We start from the raw sequence: 23,821 nt of genomic DNA, 5'->3' as shown, positions 1-23,821 counted from the left end.
ATAATTACAACATGTTATGGAGAGTGGTTGTTTAAGGTATAAGATTCATTGAGTGTGACAGAAAAAATTGACGAAGATAATCTTGGATCCCACAGTCAAATTTGAAATTTATAAATCTCACCAAATTTTTCTGTAAGTGGGTGAGATAGCTTGCTTGAAAAATCAAAATCAAAATGCTCACTGTGCATATCCAGAATCTCTTATGCAGAAACACTTTATAGAGAGGGTATGTTTATAGGTATATTATGTAAGATCCTTCAAGTGTCTGAGACTGAAATTGACAAAGAGAATCTTATATATGATGAACTCATTCAAGATATATGGCATTATTATTCCGCATTGAATTTCTCTCTAAGAATGAGTGAGGTAGATTACTCAAAATATTGAAAACACTCAATTTAAAAAAAAAATTCTTTAGATGAATACACGTGGAAGCCTCTGGTAGACCCCTCCAAATTTCTCTCAAAGAATGAGTGAGGTAGCTTACTCAAAATATTGAATATCAAAACATTCAATTTTTCTGAAAAAATTCCTTTAGATGAATACACATGGAAGCCCCTGGTTAATAATTAGTAAATACAATCCTTTATGTATAGATTTTGCTTACAGATATTAGGTGCAATGAAGATCTGAGACTAAATTAGTGAAGAGAGTCTCAGATCCCATGATCTAATATGAGCTCTGTGATTCCTCATCAAATTTCTCTCTGGAGAGGGGTGAGATGTCAGAAAAAAATACGCACAATGTATACAGAATCTCCTATCAAGATGAAAGCCCGCTGAAACCATAGTTTAAGTGAAACAAACCCTTGCTATTATCTTTGTGCAGGGATTTTGTATGTCACGGATATTCCACTTGCCATGCTTATCTTTCAATGCCTTGCATTGATCAATCTCTATCCAAAGTGTTTGTGGTAAGTGGGCAGGGGAAGGAGACACAATCAATAGATCAAATGGCCTAAAGGGCATTTTTTGGTACTAGTATGAAAATTCCTCAGAGAAATTTCTTCACCTTGAAAGGTAAGGTCCTTCATTAAGTGCCTCTCTCACAACAGGGTATAAATGCACTCAACTGACTTCTGGCATCCAACTGATAGAGAGAGGAACTTGACTGACGCCAAGAATTGAGCACCTTTTATGACTTATAAGAAGTTAAGTAATCACTCTTGTTTGGTCTACTGCATCATGGAGTAGGATATGGCCATCCATACTGTGTTGCTGGTTCTAGAGGTCTGAAGTAGATAATTACTTTCTTAATAATTTCGTTAATTACAATTTATTGCACATTTGATTTCACATCCTCCATATTTATAATAGTTCTATTTGTATAATTGTCCCTATGTTAGAGAAAATAAAAACTAATGTTTTCTCTATAATGATTATGTTGCTTTTTTTAAAGTTTAAGCTTTTGCCTAACAGTTCACAATTTTTTGGAATGGAATGTCGTTTGAATTATTTGTTAAATGTTAGAATTGTCAATTTTCTTAAGATTTGTTCTATTAGAGTTTTCTTGTGACATTCTGTACCTAATTTATTTTGCTAATCTTTCAATTATTCACATGAGTGGTGGCAGGTGGAGGAGTCAACTTATGTGGCGAGTTTTCTTCACATCAGCTGTAGTGGCAGTTGTTGTTCGTTCTTCAATGGGGTGGTGTAAAAATGGAAATTGTGGTCATTTTGGCTCTGGTGGCTTCATCATTTGGGATATATCTGAGTTAGAACTTTAACCTTCATTTCAAAGCTACTGAAAACTTAAGTCTTAGGGATTTTCAGATAATTGTCTGATAGTCTTGTACCATGGCATCATTCATATTTCTGCTTTTGAAAAATTTGTATTTAATTTCAGTGGGCAAGAGGATTATTCATTCCAAGAGTTACTGCCAATGGCTGTTATTGGGGTCATCGGAGGGCTTCTTGGTATGTAAATATATCTCTTTTTTGTTTTAGGTATGTTTTCTGTTGTTGTACAATGTAGGTTGAGACTGCAGAAATTTGATTTCAAATTGGTTTTCAGTAGCCATATAGCTGGAGATTATGTAGACTATCTGGTTTCTGGTTTTGATCTGTTTGAAGGGTTGGTGCACAGTTAAACAGGTTATGATGCAATACTGGACAGTTAACATAGTCCTCTTATGTTTATGTGAGAATAAAGCTAATAATCTTGTTATCTTGCTTAACAGGTGCACTGTTTAATCAACTAACTCTTTACATATCAACATGGCGTCGAAATGTGCTACATAAGAAAGGAAACCGGGTCAAGGCATGTAGAAAACCTGCTCATCTCTGTTTTTTTTAATTTTCATCTGTAGTAAATAAATTCAAATCGTATTTTCAGGTTCTCAAAGAACATTCCTTGCATATGATATGAATATGAAATCAAATCACAGTGTCAAGTTGATTCCATTGCCATTATGCAGATCATCGAAGCATGCTTGGTGTCTCTTCTAACGTCAATCCTCTCTTTTGGATTGCCATTGTTAAGGAGATGCTCTTCTTGTCCAGATCCAAAAGATTATCCTGATGCTGATTGCCCTCGACCCTCGGGAACCTATGGAAATTATGTCAATGTAATAATCTTAATCTGTTGTTTTCATAACACTTTTCTTTATCTTTCCTACATGTATTATTCCAGAAAAAAATTCAACATTTGGTTAGCTTTAAATTATTACTTTATGTTTGAGTTTCTGAAATTTTATTTTAGTTTATTGATATGGTTAATTTGTTGCTAAGCAACTTCAGCATTGCTATTTTACCTCGTACATAAAAAGGGAATCATTCACCTTAATGGTGCGAGTTCTATTTTCATATTCAGAATGTTAAACAAATGAGTTCAAAAAAATATTAGCTTTCTCTACACGTAGAGAAGTGGGAAAAAGCTACATGTTAATGATTGTTGATATTATGGCCTCTAGACTCTAAACATACAAAGAAGCATAATCTATTAAATAATAAATAATAGCATATAGTCAGTTGAGTATGCATCTATAGTTTCCTGATATTGATTTAGGCTAAAACAGGTGTCAACATCTGAGCTATAAACATTGAACTGGGAAAAATTTAGGTATCCATGTCAGAAGCGTCTTCTACTACTAGGTTTATTGATTTGAAAGTTAATGAAAAAAGATTCATGTATAGTTGGCCTGCTACTACCGTGGAAATGGAGCTTTGTTGCATGGTCAAAAATAGCTTACGTGCATTATCTTAACTGTGATATATTTATACATTTAGGTTCCTCTTGAAAAGTCATGCAATATAAAAAAACAAAGGCGTCTTATTTTGAGTTTGTATGTAAAAGTATGAAACAGGTTTAACCATTGTCAGTCTCAATGGGACTAAACTATAGAACTGAAAGGTAGTTTGGGGACTTGAATCATTCTTCTTTCTCAGAAACTAGAAGGTGTTACTTTTCTTCTTAATCAAATCATGTACTCATCTTCCAGTATAAATACACCCAGTGTGGTATGTACCAGTATCTTAGGAACTTCTTCCTTCTTGGGAAGATATTTTGGAATGCGTAGAGATAGACTTCATTATAAGATCTGCATTCAAGCCACGCTCAATCTTAGGGTAATTGGCAATTAAAGCTACAAGTCCATTGCCATGTTTTTATTGAGACTGTGATTGTATATGATAAATGTTGAAGTTCTTCCTTTTGGAGGGATTCCCCTTTGTGTGAAGGCAATGAAGGATTATTAGAGATAGTTTGCACCTGAGAAAGTTTCATTTTTGGCATGCTAGTCTTAGGGTTATTGGTAATTAAAGAAGCCCATTGCCATGACTCTTGAGGATTTTGTGATTGCATGTAGTCACATTGGAGTTCACTAAATGTGGTGCAAGTGAAAATGATGAAAGGTGTTTGAAAGCCTCTTGAAGGAAGCAGGCTTGTAAAAACTAATTTTCATAGTTAATTCTTTTTTGCTGGAGCTTTTCCCACATAAAATTTATGAGTTATTTTGTGCTCGAGCTTGTGTTTGGTTGTTTTCAAATTACTTTTTTATGCCAAGATACAAGTTTGTAACAACTAAGACACATTAATTTATTGATAATCGGTATTTCTATATCTCTATTGATTTCAGCCCTCTAGGTTGCTCTGTTTTAGCATAGAACTAGAAGCAGCAAACTAATGTACAAATAATTCATGAGGATGGAACTTCCTATGATATATCCTTGGAGTTTGCTGATCATTCATGAAGACACTTCACACCTTGAATACAGGCTTCATAATGATTCAAAGTAATAAAAGAAGGCTATGAAAGAATGGAGTTAAACCCAAAAATTTCCAGTAGGGATACTGTATTGAGTGGAGGAACTCCGCAAGCTTTGGAGGTCAGAAGTGTGAAATTTGGGCTAGACTGGTCTCATCTTATTTTGATCTGTATGCCATATTTTCTTTTTCTTTTATTTAACCGAGGGTAGTAGTGTGTAACTGTTCTTGACCCTAGTGTATACATCAACAACTGTTCTTGACTGGCCTTTTTTATTAGATGTTTGTTAGAAATGCAAAATCCATCCTAGCTTGGGATTGAGGACATTTTCTATGAAGCATATACTGTTTGGAAATGAGAAGTGTTTAATTCTTCAGTCCAATGCCAGAGTTAATTATGGTGGTTGTCTCTGTTTTTAATGGCATGGCAACTGCTGGGTAGAATGGTTCCCCATGAAACATAACTACAACTTCCCTTTTTTAATTTTATAAATATTGATGCATATTATCCAATATCGTAGCTATTTTTTTTAGCTTCCTCGCATAGCAGTTCACTGACTAACTCATTTCATGTTGCTTTAATCCTCTGAATGTGTGCCAGTGCATTGAAACAATAGATTTAGTAAGTTTATCTCATTTTCGAACTCAGTGAAACTCAGAGGTGCAGTTAAGTCATAAGAGTTAATGTGCTTGTGTCAATATTTTACTATTCAGAATAAGGTAATTGAAAACAGTTGACATTTTTTGACAGTTTCACTGCTCCAAAGATGGGGAGTATAATGACCTTGCAACCATTTTCTTTAATACACAGGTTGGCATTTGATGGATGTCCTTTATGCATTGTAAGTTGTGATTTCTGAACAATCAAAAACTACTTTATGTTATCTTCGTAACTTACATGTATTTATGTGGGATGTGTTCTTTGTTGTAGGATGATGCCATCCGCAACTTATTCAGTGCGAAGACAATTCATGAATACAGTGCACAAAGTCTATTGACATTTTTGGTAAAGCCATGATATTTGGCTCAAGCTTTTTTATGAAATGTTAATCAAGAACATGATGCTTTGAAACATTTTTTTTATTTTAAAAAAAGTCTATGCTGGTTTTATTCATTTTGTTTGTTATCACTTCTTTATAAAATTTTGAATATTTTCTTATAGCATTTTCCGCATCTTATGTATCTATTTCTTTCAATGGCATCTACCTCATTCCATTTAATGTGCTATTTTTTGAAATATATTCTTATTGGTAGGTATTTTTAGTCTCTGTTTCTTGATTCAAGTTCGTTATGGCTTTGTAAAAGTAAGGGATAGGCTGGTTTAGAAAGAGAGGTCAAATATAAATAATTGCATTTGCAGTTTCCTCAACTTATGAGTAATGAGAATCCACAAATATGGTTGTGCAATCCATAAATTTATGTTGATGAAGCTCTTTCTAGAGTCAAGTATGAAAATTGTAAGGAGAAAAAGCGCATGTGGTAGGAAGTGGGGAAAATTGGCTCTTATGGGTTATGGCAGTGATTGGACCAAGTATGTACCTCACTTGGGCTGTAATAAATAATGCATGAAATAATAGTTTTCAGTGGTAAGACCATCTGAATCATACATGATTAGTACATTAGCATCATAATCATCAAAATAAGAAGATTAACATGCTGATAACAAGTGCTGATGTAAATAAGAACTGTTGTAACACTCCACAATGGTGACAAATAACATGTACCCAACAATCTAGCTATGAAATGACAATATGATACCTTGATTGGATGAATAGGAAGGCTGATGTAGGTCTGAAAATGCACTGAAAACATGCCGTGACAGGTCTGGGCAGTAAGGAAGTTACTTAAAAATCTCACCAACACACATCTAACACACACCCAAATTGCAACTTCACTTGTAGCACTACAAAATCATTTCAAAACTTGCCCAAACATGAATAGTGGAAAGATATATTAAGCTGTCACAATAGAACTGGACATGCATTGAAGACTGTTGATTACTGAAATTTGTCTAAGTTTGAAAACTTGTAAGTTCTGCCAAAACTAGAATTTGCATTGCAACTCCTAAGGATTTGAAACCCATTTCAAACATCCTAGCAATATACATGAAATATAACTTAAATTATAAGAAAGGAATACACAAACTTATACTTTATGTTTATTTCATGTATGGTCTCTTGTAATCATGACAACTCCACAAGTACAGGTCACAGTTGGGTGAATTGTCCTCAAATAAGCCAGGAGCCTCTATTCGATATTAAAAATCACCTAAAAGTGCAATGCTTTGGTCCTAGAACCTTCACTCCACCCCTCATAAGCTAATCAATGTATGGTACGACTCCCACACAACAACAATTTTCTCTCATCAAATTGTATGGCTTGAAGATATAGTAAATATGGCATCTAAACAATATTAAACCACTTAAACTTTGGAGGTATACTCATATAAGCAGCTAGCAGGTATATGCATGATCCCCCTCAAAATAGTATCTCCACATCACCCTTCAAAAGTTCATCGAATCTCTCACAAACTCATAAAAAATATTAGAGATTCAAAACACATGAAAATATTCCATGATTGCAAGGAAATTTGAAATTTCCCTTTGCAGCACAATGGTGTTTCCTGTATGAAACCTCTCTAACCAGGTAGGTGGTTTTCATCCTCAAAACTAGTAGTGTCAAGAGGGTTTTCGTCCTCAAGAAATTTTGTAAGAATTCAGGATCATTCCAGCAGCATAACAATATTGTTTACCAGTTTATTCCAAAATGAGCCCCAACACTTCCATATAGCTTTTTTTAGAGAAAATAATACAATTAGAAAATATAATAATTCACTTTATTTCCCTTACAAATACCTTTTTGAAATAATAATAACATTTCATGTGCAAAGGCCCCCTTATTTAGGCATCCTAATTTTAAAACACATAATCATCTTTCCAATGAGCTATTACACTAATTTGTGTTTTATTATTTCTCAACATTAGATAGCATTAGTGAAATATTAATTAATAACTCAATTACTCACTCAGTTGTGGAAAGCAGTGAAACTGCATCGGAAACAAACTCTGATCATACCAACGGGATTTTGAAGACTTGGGATGATGATCAGAGTCAATTGGGCGACTTACTAAAAATAGACTGCTCCTTCAAGAAGTTTTAAGAGCATATAGAAGGTCAAAAAATGATTTTGAAAGCATCACTAGATTCAATAAGGTCCAAGGCGAACTGTGCTCATTGCCATAAACAAAAGTTGTTGCTGACCAACCTTAAGCACTCCAAGAAGTTTGGAGTTCTTCCCAACACACCAAGGAAGAACTCGAAAATTGGCTAAAATTTTACAATTCAATATTACTAAAATTTGAAACATTACATATGGAGAGGGGTGTGCATTTGTTGATTTCATCTCGTATCAATTATTTCCTACAATCGCAATGTCCTTGGCCCACCATCCTACCCCTCATCATCTCTTTGGCTCTATCCATGGCCTCATACAAATAACCAGGGGGGATTTCTCCCCATCCATTGGTCCCAAAACTTTTTCTAGAGACCCTAAAAATAGAAGTTGTTCAATTGCATACCAAAACCCTAAGTTACCGATTCTTCCCTAAAATGTTTGGATCCTGATTCAGATTCTGCCCGGGTCCTGGTCCGAGCCTAATTCCTGGTGGATTCCTCCCAGGTCCTCCCCAAGTGGCTGAGTCCTCAGAGGACCCAACCACCTGGAAAGGACCTGGGAGGAATTGTGGTAGGACCCACAGAGGACCCAGCCACCTAGGAAAGAACCCAGGAGGAATCCACGGGGAACCTAGGCAGACCTGGGTGGACCAAGGAAAGAGATTTGCTAAAAGGAAAGATATTTAATTATAATTTAATTGTGACTTTCTCAAAGGGCAGCAATTTGCTAAAAGGAAAGATATTTAATTATAATTAAATTAAGGTTTAAGGCAGCGATTAGGATGAAGGGTTGTAACCATTTTAAAAGGGCATTAGTGGTGAAAGGGTGTGACAACCCTCCACAAAGGGACATATAACAAGGAGAGAAATCTCATTTGGAGAGGGGCATGAGATAATCTGAGTATATATTTGGAAATCTGGAAAATTAGAAAATAAAAGTAGAAATAGGATATCTCAGTCCATTTTAAATATGGATATGATATTAGGTATTAGGTTATTAGTTATTACATTTACGATGTATGAATATTTATTGGCATTGGCAATTATGGATTTATGATTTATGTATGGAAAGTCACATTGTATATTTCATATTTGTATGGATTGTATCATTGTAATAATCAATAATGGTAGTGATAGTTTATAAATTATATAATTATATTTCATAATTTTGAACACACACACACACACACACACACACCCACACCCACGCATGCACGCACGCACACACGCACATCTGTGTGCGTGTGTGTGTGTTGATGTGTTTTTTAGACACAATCTAACACAAAATAAAATACTCAAGAGTATCTTATCCTCTCTTGATCAAAGTTACTCAAATGCTGAAGATTAGCTTAAGGATCACTTGAGACAACTCTAAGGTGCATGAATGTCGGGTCACGAGCACAGTTCATCGTTGTGTTTGCTGTTTCATCAAGGGGCCTTACATATTCTTAAGATATGAATGCTCAAGGAATGGTGTTTAAGTGATATGCAATGAAGCTTTATTACTACTACTACTAGAGGTTTATCAAAAAATAGCAAAAGGATAGGGTTGAAGGACTCTAAAACTATATCTAGGAATGCAAGGATGAAGGATGATCTTAGTGAAACTCAACTAGTCTTAGTTTTGCCAAACAAGAACAACTCCACTAAGTCTAATGCAATCTTCTAAGGAGATCAAATGAATTTCAAACTATTATCAAGCAAAGACACCATCAATTGGATGCATATCAATGATTAAATAACAATTGAACTTAAGCACATTTAAATATTCCAGTTGACCACACAAGGCATATTTGCAATCAACAAACAGCTAGTGGTATGGATTAAGAGTTCCACCATAAATCATACGCAACATTAGATCATTCAATTCTAACACTTAAACAAAATTCTAAAACTTGGATTGAGAAGATGAATAACCATGCATATGCTCCAAAGATTAAGTAGAGAACACCATACTTCAATGTCTTTATTAATCTAGCAGCAAAGTAGCAACAATTGTTCAAGTTCCTCTCATAGATACAAATAAAGAAAATGGAAGCTTATATAGAGCTCCAAAATGAAATAGAGGGCCAAGATTGCCCTGAAATGGACTGTTGAGATCAAAACCCTAATTAGGGTTAGTTGTGGCCAACTAACCAACTACAGAATCAACCAATAGAAATAAGGCATGTTTTGACACAAACTTCAAGAAAATCTCCACCAATGAGAAAATAAACACCACATGTAGCCCATAACAAACTTTCTTCTAGAAGCTCGTTTCCTTGATCCTTCTCTCTAACGGCATATGCAATGAATCTGGACATCACTGCGTTGAGTTCTCCATGGACAAGTTAGACAAATTATCGAGTTTGAACTCGATCACCTCCAATGCATCAACACAAGTAGCAAAGACCTTTTGCCATTCTATTTCCTGCTTTCGAAACATTCCCACGAAGGCCATGGGTGAACACGCTCCTGTCAAAACAACATTTGAGAATCCCGTGGTTGGCAAGAAGATAGACTTAACTTGATTATGCAATTCTTGAGCACTAAAACCATCTTCATCAAGCATATCTTGTAGGAACATTTCTCTAGTTGAAATGATGAATTGTTCTTGAATTGCTTTGAGCGATTCTTCCATTTTGATGCAATCATCCTTTGTCTTATCAATAGTTTCCTTCGTAGTCACCAAAATGCAATATCATCTGCTGAAGTCATAAACTGCTTTTGCATCCATTACTCCATCATCAATCAACATTTGTTTGGGGATTTCCTTCAATGCTTGTAAACGTGGAATGGTCTTATCTCAGATTTACTGAAATTCATCCCATATCTCCATAATGTTCTGGATTCTGCACAAAAATGTGATGACTTTATCATAAGTTTGTAGATATTCATGAGTGTTGGCACTACCTTGCTGAAAAGCATTCTTGATCCATGTCTTAGTGGTTTGAGCTATCACCCTTGTTTCTTCTGCCCCTTCAACTATTTCTTTGGAAAGTATTTGAAGTGGAGGAGGTGTATCTTCCTCTTGTCTGGAAGACATACGATGGATGTAATCTATTAATTGTTTGTTTTCTTCTTTCAATTGCTTCTTCTTTCTGACCTTGATTTCTAATTGCTCTTCCATGTTAGAGGCTGATCCTCTAAACTCCTCAACAACCTGGGTACGAGTGATAGAGCCAATGTCTATCTCCCTTATGTCATAATCTTCTGCAGTGATTTGATCTCTGGGCTTGTCATATTTGGGAACAACCACTTGCACCTTTCGTGAGCCAGATGCATCTTTCACAATTTTGGAGTACTTCTTAGGCTTCTTTTCTTCATCCTGCTCCGCTCTTGCAAGCAAAGTATCTAAATCTCTAACCTCATCTATTATTGTCACCGGTTTTTTCTTCATTCTTTCTTTCAGCCATTCAGGTGCCTAACCATCCAACTCTTCTAAATCAGATTGTTGCTGATTGCTATTGTGGGCCATGAATGTGTCTTGATGATGTCCTTGATTTTGATCCTCAGCATCCATGTCTTGTACCTCTTCGTTGGTATTGATTTGCTAACCATGGATATGTTCTTCATCATGAGGTGGTGAATTAACCTCTTGCTCCTCTTGCTGATTGGTGTCATTAGATTCGTTGACACTCCTCCTATCTTGTGTATTATGAACAACTCCTTCATCTTCCTGCGAGATGTTCTTCCCTTTCAATGCTATATTCATATCTACAAAGATATTCACTTCTCTTTCAGAAGGAGTACTAGTGGTAGATGGAATCCTTGTTGATTTTTGCTTCTTTTGTTGAGCTGCATTATCATCCATCCTTTTCCTCTTATTTGCTCGGGCTTGTGAACTTTCAGGGATATCTTGTTGATTGTTCTCTCCTTGTGTGTGTGCTTCGTTTCCTGCATTCTCATCTTCAAACTCCTCTAATTCTTCATATTGATAGGAAGATGATTCTTCATTGTCCATTCGATCATATGTCAAAGTGATGCCTTTTGCTCTCAACTTATTTGATTGATACAATATCCATTTCGTGGTGTTGTCTTGCACTATTTGATTTACAACTTCTAATTGAGTCACCTCAGGAGCATACCAATCTATTGAAGGAAGGGGCTTATCCTTTTCTTTTTTGTAGTGGTAATATCACATCTTCATCCCCTTCAAGCTGATCCGGCACCCGCAATACTTTTGTTTGTCTGATCAATTTGAGAGAGAATCGTGAGTATGTTCTTTCTCTTATCTCTAAATCATCTTCTGCATTAGCCCCAATGATCCTCCACGTGCATGATGTGGGGAAACTTCTCTTTATTCACTGTTTGGATGTTATGATAGGGATCAAAATAGCTTATCGAGGTGTGAGTCTTGAGATTATAGTATTGCATTTTTTCCTCCGCTACTTGTGCTGCTAAATAGGTAGGGCATGTTTCAAGTGATTTTCTCACTGAGATTGGGAAAGTAGTCTTTGCTTTCTTCCTTTTCTTCTTGATTGCATCATACTCTAGCAGTTGTTTGGGTACTTCTAACAATACCATGCTATTAGTAGGATGTCTTGGTAGTCAATAGGCATATGAAGAACACCCTTGTATCCTCAAATATGTGAATTTTGGAAATTGAGTATACCAACATCCATACTTCTTTATCAGGTTCATTGACTCCTTGGATAATCTGATATGAGTGCCCCCTCACAATCTCCTCACAATGTGCATGGTGAATGCATCATTCACCCTTCTGAAATGAGCAACACTATTTCTTAATTGCAATTGTGGATATGCATTGTATGAGAGCATTTGTCCTTCTACTCGTCCAACAGGCGCTCTATTATTCAAACCTTTGTATTTTCCATACCTTGCCAAAATGTATACCAAGTATGAGCTCATATAAAATGTCTTAGTTTGCTCAACATTCCTCAACTGCTCATGTAGATTATCACTGACTATCTTAGCCTAATTGATTATGTTGGCACCTTTAATTACTTCTCCTATGTAGTACCACATCCAAGAATCGTAAGAGGCTAATTGTGGAGTTCCCATGACCTTGTTCAGCATCATTACGAGCTCAGCTATTCCTTCCTTGAAATCCGATTTGAGGAGCATCTTCTTGGGTACTCTCTTGGTACTACTCCATGGTTCTACGACCCGATTCTTGTTGAGGATATCATCGTACATGTCGGGTTTGCTTTGATATAGTGCTTGTGCATCATCTTTGCTCTTGTAGATTAACTTGTTATATATGGGCACATTGAACACTTTGGCTATAGATAGCTTGGTGAGGTATGCTATCTTGCCCCCATCTGGTGCTATTATAATTCTCCTCTCCAAGTCATAATGTCTTGTGCATTCTAGGACCAATTCACTACATTGCACTACTGGTGGGAAACATGCAATGTGAACTATGCCATTCCTTGTGAGCTTCTTCGCCATCTTTGAAGTGGTGTATCTGCCTTCACCAAACACTCGGTCTCAAATATCCTCCATGTCGGTGTGTCCAAAGTTGGTGTTGCCAATCTTCCGCCATTTGGAGGTGAGCTTGGTTTCATAGATTGTGCCTCTTGTTTCCTCGTGCCTTTGCTTCAGTCATTGACCTTTCTCAAGGCAAACAAAACCTTTATTAAAACCTGAAAGTTACAGCCCTTATGACAGAATCAGACCTTTTATATGCAGATGTAGGGTTAATCACACTCAGATTTTGATCTTCAAATCAGAATATTGATCTCCAAATTGATTCCACTCTACTTGTGAATGAGTATTTGATCAATGCAATGATCAAATCTATCAAAATCGCTGCTTGAAGGTGAATTCGCCTCCCTTGTAGATGAAAGTTTGATCAAGGTAATGGTCAATTATTCAATCAAAATTGCTGATATAGATAACTTTGCCCCTCTTGATCATTAAATCTGCACCCTTTGTGACTGAATTCATTTTAGTGCTGATTGAAATTCGCTTTCTTGCTGATGAATTCGCTGTTGAAGGAAGAACTCGCTTTGATTTGGTGCTTAGATGCTTGTTTCAAACCTCCTTATATAGGCGTCTTGAGTTTGAAAGTACGTGTCTCTCCATTTTAAACTTCTTAGGCCGACTTGCATGTTGAACAAAAAAACATTTAATTTGTATTTCTTTGAAGGCCGACTTTGCATCTTTTAGAAAAAAACTTATAATTTCTTGATCTTTCATCTTTGGTGGCTTTTGCAACTTATTTACCAAATCGAATTTTCTAAGCATCATTATATGTAATGATCAAGGCGACATTTCATAGCACCATTGTATGCAATGATCAAGGCGACATTTCAAGATATCATTGCAACTAATGCTTTGGGCGGAATTTCATGGGGTCATTGCATGCATTGATCAAGGCGGAGATTTAGAACACCATTGCAGTCAAGTCTTTGGGTCGGCTTTTGAGATGACCATTGCAACTTTTGATGAAGGCGACAATTATAGATAGCATTGCAAGTTAAGCTCTTTGGCGGAAATTTGAAGGAGCATTGCATGTTAAGATCATGGCGGCAATTGTAGGGACCTTTGCAATTCAACTCCCTTGTCGGCATTTTACACCACCTTTGCATTTGATCATCTTGGCGACTTTTGAGGGGGTCATTGCAGGTCGAGATCATGGTGGCAATTTAGGATCCCATTGCAACTTAACCTCAAGGCGGAAATTGGAGACCTAATTGCAAGTTCATGTGAAGGCAACTTATCAAGATAGCATTGCAATTCAACACCTAGGCAGCTTTTGAAGTGACTATTGCAAGTTAGCTGTTGAATCAGATTTTTACACCACCTTTGCAAGTATTGATCTTGTCAATGTTCATTACCACTTTTGCAACTCCAACACTTGGTCAAATTTATAACTTACCTTTTGCATTTCATCTCTTAGGCGGCAAATTGGGGTATCATTGCAAGATTTGCTCTTAGGTGACCTATTGGGTGAGCATTGCACTTCTTCACCTAGGCGGCTTTTTAAGACCCCATTGCAATCTGACACCTTAGCAACTTTCTAAAAGGGCATTGCAAGTTGATCACTAAGGTGGTAAATTGGGCAACTCATTTGCATCCAAAGTTAAGTTTGCCGGATCTTGATTCAATACTTCATTCTTTAGCCACCTAAGGCTCCTTCGCCCTAGAACTTGATGATTCAACACTATTGATGTAGAACTTGATGATTCAACACTATCGATGCAAACCCTAATCTCAAACCTAACTTGACCTAGTGCTAGGTGACATTAATGATCTCAATCCTTCTACACCTATGAAAATCAAACTTTCGCTTTGGAGTCTGACCTAGAGAGCTAACTACTTAACCAACTGATTGCTATTGCTGAAAAAAAAGGGGGTCCCATTTTGATGGGGTGATGTTTGAAACAATCACAACAATATGTATGGAGGTACCTGTACCTGTACCCAAGGAATTTTTTTTTTGCTGAATCCACGAATTTGTACCAGATTCCATACCCCTATCAGTACCCAAATCGGTAACTTAGCCAAAACCTTTAAAAAAAAAGTACTTCGCCACTATTTTTTCATCCATTTGATTTGTGAAGCTAAACTCTATCCACTTCATTGAAACAAACATTTTATTTAAATTCCTTTTCTATTGGCAAAGAGTCTGCAATGCGAGGAAGTGTGTAGCAAACCTTGTCACCCTTGTGTGATTGTAGATTACCTTGATAACAGTGTGAGATTTTGTATTACTTTCTTAACCCATTCAAACCTTAACCCATTCAAGTTTTCTAATGTCCTCTAGGGTTAGATCATGCAATGTGTTGTACATGTTAAAAAACATAGAGGAATACTTGTTTATTAAAAGTCCCCTAGTAGCAACACAAGTAACATAATGTTTTGTAATAAATTGAACAACATTTGGTGGCCTTGCATCCATGATCACCTTGTTAAACAATTTTAACAATTTAGCCCCATATTTGATGCATCCACATATTTCAAAAAGATTGCGCCAATATCATAAGAGAGAAGGAAGTTGATGAGAGTTTGGTTCCTTCTACTCAACCACCCATTTGACATTGTGACGCATCTAGTCTTTTCCTACTATGTTCATTAACATCCTTAATATTTTGTATTGGGTCATTGACCATACCAACCCAAAATGTTTCATATGATGGGGCTTTCAACCAAAGACTTACAATTGCAATAACATGCACCATACCTTACTAGTATGGGGACCTAGCAACATGGAATGACAGGCTAGAGTAGAACTAGAAATTTGCAATCACCTTCTTTGTCTATTAATAGACATTCTTCTTCCATCTTCTACTCTCCAAAGTGGTTTGTGATCCTGGTGTAGTATGAGGTGCAAAGAAAGAATTAATGTTTCCTCCACTTGTGTTTCGATTGTATGCTATATATGTAGGTGTTGATTAAGGCTCCTTTAGAGACTATTGTTTACTAACAATCTCATCCAATGGATTCCCACTACCATTTGTAGAATTGTAAACCAATTTTATCCTAATTCTTTCATTTTTAGCCTTACCATGAGAAATTGCCTAAAGAGCTTTTTATGCTTGATATGTGATATCTGCAAGGTACTTATCACAAGTATTTTTGTCATGTCTTGGTTCCTACATCAAGTGCTATTTGAAGCAATCTTTGCTTCCATTGATATCATTCAAATATAAATCAGATTTGACCTTGGTTGTACCCAAGATTGACATGCAATATACCCATGCAAAGTCCCTTTAACATGGTGTGATGACTGAATTTTCAAAAAACATATGATTTCAGTCTTTCATATGTTATAAGATTGTAACTTATGCTCCAACCTTATTACTTCCACCTTTCGATACACCTAGATCTCTAATGCCGAATTCTGCATTATACCAAAGTGATGGTATGAGAGCATCTCTCAATATACCAAACCTTTTGATATACCTCACCTTTCTATATACCTGAAGGCACGTGGAAGATAGATGCACATGAGAATGGAGTGAAATGGGAGAGTAAAGTGGCATCATAAGAGATGGCACATGAAAGGTCTCAGATTTTTCATATGGCATATTGTTGTGACGTTTTCACACATCGCCCCATTGCAAATGGGGACCCATGTTTTTTGCTTTTTTAGGGTTTGCTTTTTAGGTCTTTAGGGTTTTGTTAGCTAGCCTTTGCATTTTGAGTATCGCCCGGGGATCACATGGATAAGTCCGGCTTGAGTAAGGTCCTGATCCTGAAATTTGGCTAAGTCTGGAATGTCCTGATCCTGAAATTTGACTAAGTCTGGAAACTGAAAAAACCTCCAAAAACTAGATTTTGCAATATAACTCCTGGAGGTCTGAGACCACTCTCAAACATCCTGAAAGTATATATGGAATATAACTTAAAGTATAATTCTTATACTTAAATGTTATATTCCATAAAAATTATCCTGATAGAGAGTGCGAAAAGTCAAATTTCGCTCGTGTCCTTCTCCAAGGGTCTAGAGCGAAAAGCGCTCCTGTCCCTCTCCAAGGGACCAAGGCGAATCGCTCGTGTCCCTCACCAAGGGTCCAGAGCGAAAATGCTTAGTTGAGCCATTCCTGACCTTGTTTGGACGAATCGAGACATCAAAGGCATGGTGAAGGACGAAATGAGCATGATAGAACATCCAGACTTGATCAAAAACAATGAAATGATGAGGTTTTTGCCTAGAGGGTCAATTTCGCTCCTGTCCCTCACTGAAGGACCAGAACGAAATTCTTCACAAGGTATGATCTGGGCAAAGATCAAGCAAGTTTTATGTTTGAAGGCAAGGAAGGAGGTGAAATGAACTCATTGAAGATAAATTGAAGATTACCAAATGCCAACAAAGGACCAAAATGCTTAAGTTCGCTCCTGTCCCTCAGGAAGGGACCGGAGCGATTTTTGTCTAAGACAAATTTCTTGCTAAGTTACAATCAAACCCAAGGCATGGATGAATGGAATGGAACATTACGAGACCGTTGAAGATAAATTTGGAAGCTGGCGAAGTGTGATGGAGACTACAAGTACAAATTCGCTCCTGTCCCTCTCCAAGGGACCAGGGCGATATCTTAGTTATGTTGCCTTTTCCTCCAAATTCAAGACACTTCAAGGCGAAGTACAAGGTGGCAAAGACATTTTAAGACATCTCCATCAAGCGCAAAGCATCAAAAATTGCCAAAGATGAAGGATTTGCACCAAGACATCTAATTCGCTCCTGTCCCTCTCCAAGGGACTAGAGCGATATCACCACAAAAGGACATTCAATCGCACAAACAAGTCAATCAAACTTGAAGGACCCAGCTAAAATGGCAATCACAACGTAAGGATGGAGACTTTGGACGTAAAATTGCAAGAATCAAGACCAAATTGATGGATCGCTCCTGTCCCTCAGTCAGGGACCAGGGCGATGAGGTACGTATTATTTCATTTTCAAAAATTTGGCACTCAAACACATTTCTTTAAATATATTTTAAATGCTAAAATCGATGGATTGCAAATTTAATTAAAAATGGCATTTAAAATTTGCGCTTGATATTTATTAATTATTTTTGCCTTTATAAAAATCGAAATTTATTAATTTAAATAATAAAGGCATTTAATAATTAATTATTAATTAATAAAAAATCAAATGGGGCGCTTGATTTAAAATTTGTTTCATTTTACAAGGGTCGGCCTTTTAAGTTTATTTTAAATTTGTCTTATTTACCAAAGTCGGCCTAAGATCAATATGAAGGTAAGCGCCTATAAAGGGAAGGTGGTTTATTCATTTCAAATCATCATTTAACATCCTTCATTAGCATGCGATTTGGAGAAGACAAGGGGGTGCGAAATTGTCATTCAAGAGGAGGGCGCAGACATCATCAAAGGAGTGCGAGCTTAGTCTCAAGTTGGGCGAACTTGCCAAAGACCACGTCAAAGATATCCTCAAGGGTGATGAATTGATAAAGGGATTGTTCATTTAAAGAAGATCACGTTGAAGCCATCTAATTTTGATTTTGCCTAGGCAAATTCCTTGTTTTGCATTCTAGAGTTAGCTCTCAACTGAGGTATGGCGATATTTGTTTTATTGATTTTGAATTTTGATCGTCATAGCCTTAAATTTTGAAATTTTGAATTCATAGCTCAATAGTCGTTTTTAGGAAATGATTAATAAAGGACTTATCATTAAGTTTCCTAAAACTTGCTCTCTAATTTATGTTATGTATTGCAAAATCATGTTGCTAATTTTGAAATGTTGTGTAGGCATCAAATGGAGATCTCATCAAGGAAAATCAAGCCGGATCAAGGACGGTCTTCGCCAGGACGATCAAGTAAGGACATGGGCAACCTCTTTCAATCCAACGTTCCAAGGCGAGGTACATCATCATCCTGCACATCAAGGACACAAGGAGTTAGGACAAGAGTTAATTAAAGATAGCCTCTCAACGACATCAAATTGAATATCTAGCAAGCTACAAGTGTCAGATGAGGTGGCATCCCAGTCATCACTCCTCCAGTCAGTGTGGTCCACCTTAGCATGTCCAGAGTCAATGTACCTAACTCATGGAAGGTGGCACAAACTCCGATGTACCTACCCCGGCTATCCATTGGTCGATTTTTCTAGAAGGGACATGTGTCCAAGCAATACAATTATTTCATTGGTCAAGCATTAAATGTTATGTAATGGTTGTAACAAACCCTAATTAGGGTTTTCATTGTAAAATCTTGGCCATTGATCTTGAATTGATCTAAGCCATCAAATTGTATTGTGGGTACTATATAAGCCCAGGCATTTCATTTGTAAATTTTAATGAGCAATTGTTGGAGATAGTATGTAAATAGTTAGAATAGTTAGAGAATAGTTGGAAGCAATTAGAGTAGAATAGGAGGACAAGGCAAGAAATTGTTGCCATTGATTGTAAACAAACTCCATTTTCATTGAAGTAATGGTGAAGTGTGTCGTTTCTTGCAATTTGCATGGTTTCTTGTTGAGTCTTCAATCTTAGATGGTAGATGATTAGATGAATGGAGGAAATGTGATTGATTGATGGTGGAATTCGTATATCCATACTACTAGCAGTTTGTTGATTGCAGACTCGCCTTGTGTAGTCAACTGGAATCATTTAGCTTAAGCTCAATTTCAATTTGTCGCTTCTTCATTGATATGCATCAACTTGGATGGTGTCTATGCCTGCGGTGATGATTTGAACATCATAAAGCTTCCCTTAGAAGATCGCACTAGTCTTGTGTAGATGTTCCATTGATGTCAAAACAAGATCTAGTTAGAGTTTCATCAAAAATCAAGTCATTGCTCCTACATTCTTAGTATTAGGATTAGATCCTCTCTTCGCCCTTATCCTTTTTTCATTTTTTTTCAAATCCAAGTTAGTCAGAGCCTGTGTCCAGCAAAGCAGATCGGAAGTTCAATCATCAGATGTAAGTCCCTTTGTGATCCCAGCAAATCACATCATACCACTGGAGCTTGTCCACACGTAGAGACCCTACCAAAAGAACCTTGGAGTCTTCCTAACTGATCCTTTATGCGAATCTTCAGCAGTTAGAGACTGTTTTCTCAAGAGAGGATAAGATGCCTATTGGTATTTTATTCTGTGTATGATGGTGTACAAAATACACGTCAACAGAATTGGCGCTAGAAGGAGGGCTGAGCATTTGAAAGTTCGATCCTGTCAAGTCACATAGCATTTGAAGAAATTTTCAAGAGCCTTTTACCCTCGTCCACGCTCGACAGAATTGAATTAGGAGTGCCTGACAGCGAACACGAACTCTTGAATCCAAGGAAGATCAGTGGAAAGCTTTTTCTCAAACACTCGAAGGAAGGTGACTGCTGGATCGTCAGTTGGACTTACGCAAGAAGGAATCAAGCTGGAACCAGTTGAACGTTCAAGTTGAATCCGAGATATTCAAGATCTCTCTTATTCCAGAAAATCCAAAAAAAAAGTGAAAAATAGAAAAAATAAAAAAAATAAAAAAAAAAGGATTTCTCAATGGAGCGGCAACAGTTTCACGAGGAGCAACAAGTTGATTTTCCTGAACTTTGGTGGAGATTAGATACACAACTTTATCCACGCAGATTGTCCGAGTTTGCAAGACCAGGGCAGTGTCGAGTCCACGAGACAGAGGAACATGATGAAATGCATTGCTTGAAGTACTTATCAAGGATGGAATCGGCAGCACAGGGAAAAATCTTCTTTTGGGATGTCCCTAGGCCAGAAATAGAAGAAGGCAACTTCAGTGTCCCAGAGAGCAAGGATCCTCTTCTAAGCTTCATGTGGATGATCGAGAGTCAACTCATTTTGGATGGTGAAATGCGTTTAGAAAACATATTGCTACCATTGTGGTGTAGAATTCACAACTCACCTCACTCCGAATTTATTTGCTCAGTATGTGAAATGGCTATCAATCAAGTCAGAAACCAGTTTGGAATGCCAACTTTGTCCGAGGAAGAATGCATCATGAACAAATCTTGGGGTGCACATCTCGCAGCCGAATTTAAGAGAACATATGAACAAGACATCGTTCCAGCATCTGAATGTGGGAAGGATCAAGTGTACATTGACGATACTAGTGCACCTGATGATCAATGTATTACAATGGATAGCTTGCCATGCCTTGCACCTGAAAAGGAATACCATGAGACAAAAGTTGAAGAAGCAATTGAAAATACTCAAACAATAACAAAGGAAGATCCAGGAATTGAACAAGCAATCAAAGGAGAAGATGACTCATTCCTTGAAGAATTCTCGCTTATGCTACAAAAAGAGATCCTTGAGATTGAATTGCAGGAGTTTTCAAATGGCCTCATTGAAGAAGACAATCAAGTTGACATGTTAAGTGAGCCCAGATATGAAGAACAATTCAAAGGGGCGCTTGAAGATTTCATCACCATTATGATATTTGAGGAAGCATTGAAGGATCTTGTAGAGGAAATACAAATGGAATCACTGCCAAATTTTTTTCTAGATAAGCAAGTTATTGTGAGTGATGTGATCCACCATCAGCTCCGACCTCCCGAGACTATACTTGAAGAAGAAAGGCCACCTGAGATTATCTTTGATCGACTAGAGGAGATGTTTGAAGATCAGTCCATCAAGGAGACTCTCATTTTTGAAGATATGCTAACAAAATTTCATGAAGATGCCTGGTTTATGCAAGATATCTCAGTGAAAACAGAGAATCTTGAGCTATTCGAGGGGGCGCTGAGCTTGTTTCAAGATGAACTTCCTAATCAAGATCAACATGTTGTGGATGCTCGTGGAATAGTTCATCATCAATGGCGACCTCCTGAAGCAATTGGTGACTTCACTTCCAACAATACAATGCTGTCTGAGCCTGAAATATGCCAGGTTTACTCTTTCCTTAATCCTAGCTTTGAAAGTTATTATGATTTTGATTATGGGGATTTTGGGAAAACAACTTGTATCTGGATTGATCATGGTCCTAATGAATTACCCCAGTTGATCATTTTGAGTGAAAATTTGCTTGAGTATGAGAAATGCGTGGTGAGAGTTTGCCTTTCTTTGTTTAAGGATGAATTTGCCCGATTGAGAACCATCACGTTTGCCATGCTCCTGTTGCACAACCTGAGAAATCATGTAAAGTCATGTACATATTTTGCTTCTTTGAGTCGTGTCGAGTCTAGGACTCTTGTATATAGGTTTAGAGTAGGTTTTCTTTTCGTGTTTTTTGATTAGAGGTTTTTTTGAGCCTTGTTCTTGATTTGCCTTGAGTCATTTGACTCATGATCTAGTGTGGCTCAGGTAGTTTAGTTGTTTGCTTTCTTTAGGTAGTTTGCTTTGGTGTGCGTTGTAGTTTAGTTTGCTTTGGGTCGGTTTGTCGGTCGGTTTGCTTTAGTTTAGGTGTCTTGAGTGGGAGCCTCCATTTTGTGAGAAAGGCGTTTGTGTTGTTGCTCACACACTGGCAACATCCTGGATCCTATGTTAGACTCATTTCTTAGATATCTATTCATGAAGTGCTCGGAATCCGAGGTTGTTCCTCTTTAGCTTTATCTTTTGATTAGGAATTGTATTTGACTTGGAAGGGAATCATTTTCTGTGTCTTGATGCCGACATCTGTTGATTACTATATCTTCACACATTAATAGACTCCGAGTCATTATGGTTTTCAGGCAAAACTGTGATTGGTGAAAAATCTAAAATCTGGCTTCAGCGCCACCGCAATCCTCAAACCCTAGTAAGCTTCACTGCTTACGAGCCAAAGGAATTGATGGAGAGAAAAAACAATATCAAAAGGAAAAAATGAGAAAAAAGAGAAAATGAAAGAGAGAAAAATGAAGAAAAAAAATGAAATGAAATGAAATATCAAAATTGGCTAAGGGGAATATACGGATAACTCCATCGGGGCTATAGACGCCTGGCTGGCAATGGAGCAATGTTCGTGAGCTTGCGGCGATAACCTCGTCGGGACTATGGACGTCTGACTGGCAACAAGGCTCTATCCAAGATGCTTTTGAAGTTTAGATAAACCATGTAGCTAATCACAGGGGAACCTGAAAGTCATAGTTGTCTTGTCGAGAGGAATGAATACACTTGCACACACCTGGGTAATCAAAGACTAAGTGTCTAGATATGGTTAAAGATTCTCCTTCTACTTTGAGTGCATTTTCTAATCTCCTGATGAGCTAGGTTGAATTTTCCAGAGGTTCTAGGTGTCGATTGAGTCTTTATCTCTGAAATGTTTTTCAACATTTATTCAAGGTGGCGCTAGATGTTGTGACGTTTTCACACATCGCCCCATTGCAAATGGGGACCCATGTTTTTTGCTTTTTTAGGGTTTGCTTTTTAGGTCTTTAGGGTTTTGTTAGCTAGCCTTTGCATTTTGAGTATCGCCCGGGGATCACATGGATAAGTAAGTCCGGCTTGAGTAAGGTCCTGATCCTGAAATTTGGCTAAGTCTGGAATGTCCTGATCCTGAAATTTGACTAAGTCTGGAAACTGAAAAAACCTCCAAAAACTAGATTTTGCAATATAACTCCTGGAGGTCTGAAACCACTCTCAAACATCCTGAAAGTATATATGGAATATAACTTAAAGTATAATTCTTATACTTAAATGTTATATTCCATAAAAATTATCCTGATAGAGAGTGCGAAAAGTCAAATTTCGCTCGTGTCCTTCTCCAAGGGTCCAGAGCGAAAAGCGCTCCTGTCCCTCTCCAAGGGACCAAGGCGAATCGCTCGTGTCCCTCACCAAGGGTCCAGAGCGAAAATGCTTAGTTGAGCCATTCTTGACCTTGTTTGGATGAATCGAGACATCAAAGGCATGGTGAAGGACGAAATGAGCATGATAGAACATCCGGACTTGATCAAAAACAATGAAATGATGAGGTTTTTGCCTAGAGGGTCAATTTCGCTCCTGTCCCTCACTGAAGGACCAGAACGAAATTCTTCACAAGGTACGATCTGGGCAAAGATCAAGCAAGTTTTATGTTTGAAGGCAAGGAAGGAGGTGAAATGAACTCATTGAAGATAAATTGAAGATTACCAAATGCCAACAAAGGACCAAAATGC

General features: G+C 37.2%; 1 protein-coding gene across 1 annotated transcript in view; it reads left to right on the top strand.

The window, feature by feature from the left end:
• Nucleotides 1–23,821, top strand: part of LOC131066709 (chloride channel protein CLC-d) — a 160,665-nt gene that overhangs the window by 97,805 nt on the left and 39,039 nt on the right. Inside the window, exons 9-14 of the mRNA XM_058001543.2 lie at nucleotides 1,573–1,713; nucleotides 1,846–1,916; nucleotides 2,180–2,259; nucleotides 2,417–2,566; nucleotides 4,955–5,014; nucleotides 5,135–5,209. Coding sequence (XP_057857526.2) covers nucleotides 1,573–1,713; nucleotides 1,846–1,916; nucleotides 2,180–2,259; nucleotides 2,417–2,566; nucleotides 4,955–5,014; nucleotides 5,135–5,209 — 577 coding nt within the window. The remainder of the gene's footprint in view (nucleotides 1–1,572; nucleotides 1,714–1,845; nucleotides 1,917–2,179; nucleotides 2,260–2,416; nucleotides 2,567–4,954; nucleotides 5,015–5,134; nucleotides 5,210–23,821) is intronic.

This window comes from Cryptomeria japonica, chromosome 4 (assembly GCF_030272615.1).
Source record: "Cryptomeria japonica chromosome 4, Sugi_1.0, whole genome shotgun sequence".
Lineage (NCBI taxonomy): Eukaryota > Viridiplantae > Streptophyta > Pinopsida > Cupressales > Cupressaceae > Cryptomeria > Cryptomeria japonica.
This window is presented reverse-complemented; position numbering and strand designations above follow the sequence as displayed.